The 2,500-nt window shown below is 41.0% G+C and overlaps 1 protein-coding gene across 1 annotated transcript in view; it reads left to right on the top strand.

Annotated features, from left to right (window-relative positions):
• LOC121388734 (b(0,+)-type amino acid transporter 1-like) overlaps positions 1-2,500 on the top strand; it is a 26,545-nt gene that overhangs the window by 8,016 nt on the left and 16,029 nt on the right. The window contains exons 4-5 of the mRNA XM_041520215.1: positions 1-46; positions 1,519-1,644. The exon at positions 1-46 is cut by the window's left edge and continues 194 nt beyond it. Of these exons, the coding sequence (XP_041376149.1) occupies positions 1-46; positions 1,519-1,644 (172 nt within the window). The remainder of the gene's footprint in view (positions 47-1,518; positions 1,645-2,500) is intronic.

The raw sequence follows: 2,500 nt of genomic DNA, 5'->3' as shown, positions 1-2,500 counted from the left end.
GGGTCTCCGATCGTCATCAAGAAACTTATCGGCGCTTCCGCTCTGAGTAAGCAAATTGTATTGAAATTTACAGTGCTGACAGCCACAGGGCCCGTGCTTGTAAAATGTTTTAGAGTCCAGGACCCATATTCACAAAATATCGTAAGCCTAGTTTTACACGTAAACGTAAATCTACGACTGAAGAGCTATTCACGAAACAACGAAAACGTAAGTTACGTGTAAAGTTGGACGTAAATATAAGAGTGCCTCAGGTTGCAACTAACGCTGCACGTAAGTTGTGTACATATAATAAATCAAGCACGATCGCCGTTATTTACTATTATTTACGGAAACTAGCAGCATTTCCAATAAATGAAGCAGTTTGCTATGGCGAACGCCCACGGATTGAACATATTTTTGTTCGTGATCGAACGGATGTTTTCGACTTGGCCAATTTCTCCTGAGTTATCTTTTCCTTTTTAAGAAATGTCCTTAAGTGCGTACCAAAACGCGGATCCCCACCAATACCAAAATGCCATGGTTCACTGTTCGCAATGTTATTGTTAGCAGACGACAAACAAAATTGCGTTTTGCGCATTTGTTATTTACCCGGTAGCCATCGTTTCTAATGTGTTTTTATTAATTACTCCAGTGAGAATGTTAAATCGTAGATTTACGTCCAACTAAGTTACGTTTATATTTACGACCATCTTTGAGAATACGGTGCTTCTTGCACGTAAACGTAAATCTACGCCACACGTAAGTGCTAGTCGTAGACGTAAATTTACACTTTTTTGTGAATATGGGTCCAGGCTCAATCTTTAATGGCGTCAGTGCCCGTGCTATTTGAATGGCGTTGCCATGACGTTAAAGTCTGGACTTTATTAAAGTCTAGACTTCAAGGTTTATAAGCACGGGGCCAGATGCATACGATGTGTATGGTGTTAAAGTTAAAGTTTCAGACTTTAATAGTAATAGAGTCTTGAGTCTAGACTCTAAAAGGTTTCTAAGGCACCAGGCCAGGGCCCGTGCTTATAAACTTTTAGTCTAGATTCAATTTCTAATGACGTTACATGGATGTACTTTCTATGGATGTGCCATGACGTTAAACTCTTGAATCTTAGACAGGTTATGTCCAATCTTTATAAAATTATAAAAGCAAAAGCGAGAATAGTCCGCTATTGTGGATCTTTCTTGCTCTGTCTCGGTCTCTGTCTCTCTCTGTCTCTGTGTGTGTGTGTGTGTGTGTGTGTGTGTGTGTGTGTGTGTGTGTGTCTGCCTGCCTGCCTGCCTCTCTCTCTCTCTCTCTCTCTCTCTCTCTCTCTCTCTCTCTCTCTCTCTCACTCACTCACTCACTCTCTCTCACACACACACACACACACACACACACACACACACACACACACACACACACTATATGTGCATGTCTCTCGCTCTGTTTGTATATCTGTCTATGTCTCTCGTCCTCTCCCCCAGGTGTCTATGTAGCCGTGTTTTAAAATGTGACAAGATTATTTTTTATTATTATTATTATGACAGTACTGGTGTGTATCGTCAACTGCTACAGCACGTTGCTGGGTGCCCGGGTCCAGGTCATCTTCACGACTCTCAAGGTGGCGGCTCTCTTCATGATCATTATCGGTGGGCTGGTCGCCATAGCACAAGGTGAGAAGTCGCTGATTTTCTTTCTCTTTTTCTCATTACAATCGAATCATTGGCCTAGCCAGCATTTCCATAATGTGGACCTCCACATTGGGTGATGGGAGGGGATCAGCTACATTGTCTATGACTCGTTTTATGGAGCGACGGGCAATAAATAGAATGCCTTAAAGAGACATACCCTAGTTGTTAAACACTAAGTCATATTTTTCACCTAGACCCAAGTTTCAACCCGTAAAAATAGACACGAAGTTTGGTTAATTTTATAAGCCTGTAACAAATTTGGATGCAGCAGAGTGAAACAAGAGTCTGTGACTTTGAAATACCCTCAAAATAGACTAAAAGGCGACTCCATAACCGTTACTTCTCAGACGCACGTGCTTTTAAAAACAAATATGACAAATGCATTTTGTGGTATTAGAAACACCAGGATGACCAGAAACACTTCGGTTGTACGGAAATGGATAATCTAAACAATAAAATGTAAGTAATGTTTGATTTCAGTGATCATAAACGGCTCTAACAGTGAACAATATGCCTTAGCGTTTAAAAACTAGGGTCTGTCCCTTTAAGGGTATTCTGGCAGTTTGTGTGTGTAATGTTTACCGGCGGAACACAAAATAATCACTTGTCATCAGTGGTTTGAAACCTAACAAACTAGGTTTCTATGCAAAGAACCGTCGATGATATCAGAAACAAACTGTGGTACTTCAAAATTCGAGGGGTCTGCGCATCGCAGCACAGCTCTGGATCCGCGCCTGGCTTTCTAATAGAGTTTGTTTTGTTTAACAACACCACTAGAGAACATTGATTTCTTAATCATCGGCTATTGATGTCAAACATATGGTCATTTTGACACAGT

This window comes from Gigantopelta aegis, chromosome 14 (assembly GCF_016097555.1).
Source record: "Gigantopelta aegis isolate Gae_Host chromosome 14, Gae_host_genome, whole genome shotgun sequence".
Lineage (NCBI taxonomy): Eukaryota > Metazoa > Mollusca > Gastropoda > Neomphalida > Peltospiridae > Gigantopelta > Gigantopelta aegis.
The sequence above is the reverse complement of the archived record's forward strand: the minus strand, read 5'-3'. Positions and strand labels throughout refer to the sequence as shown.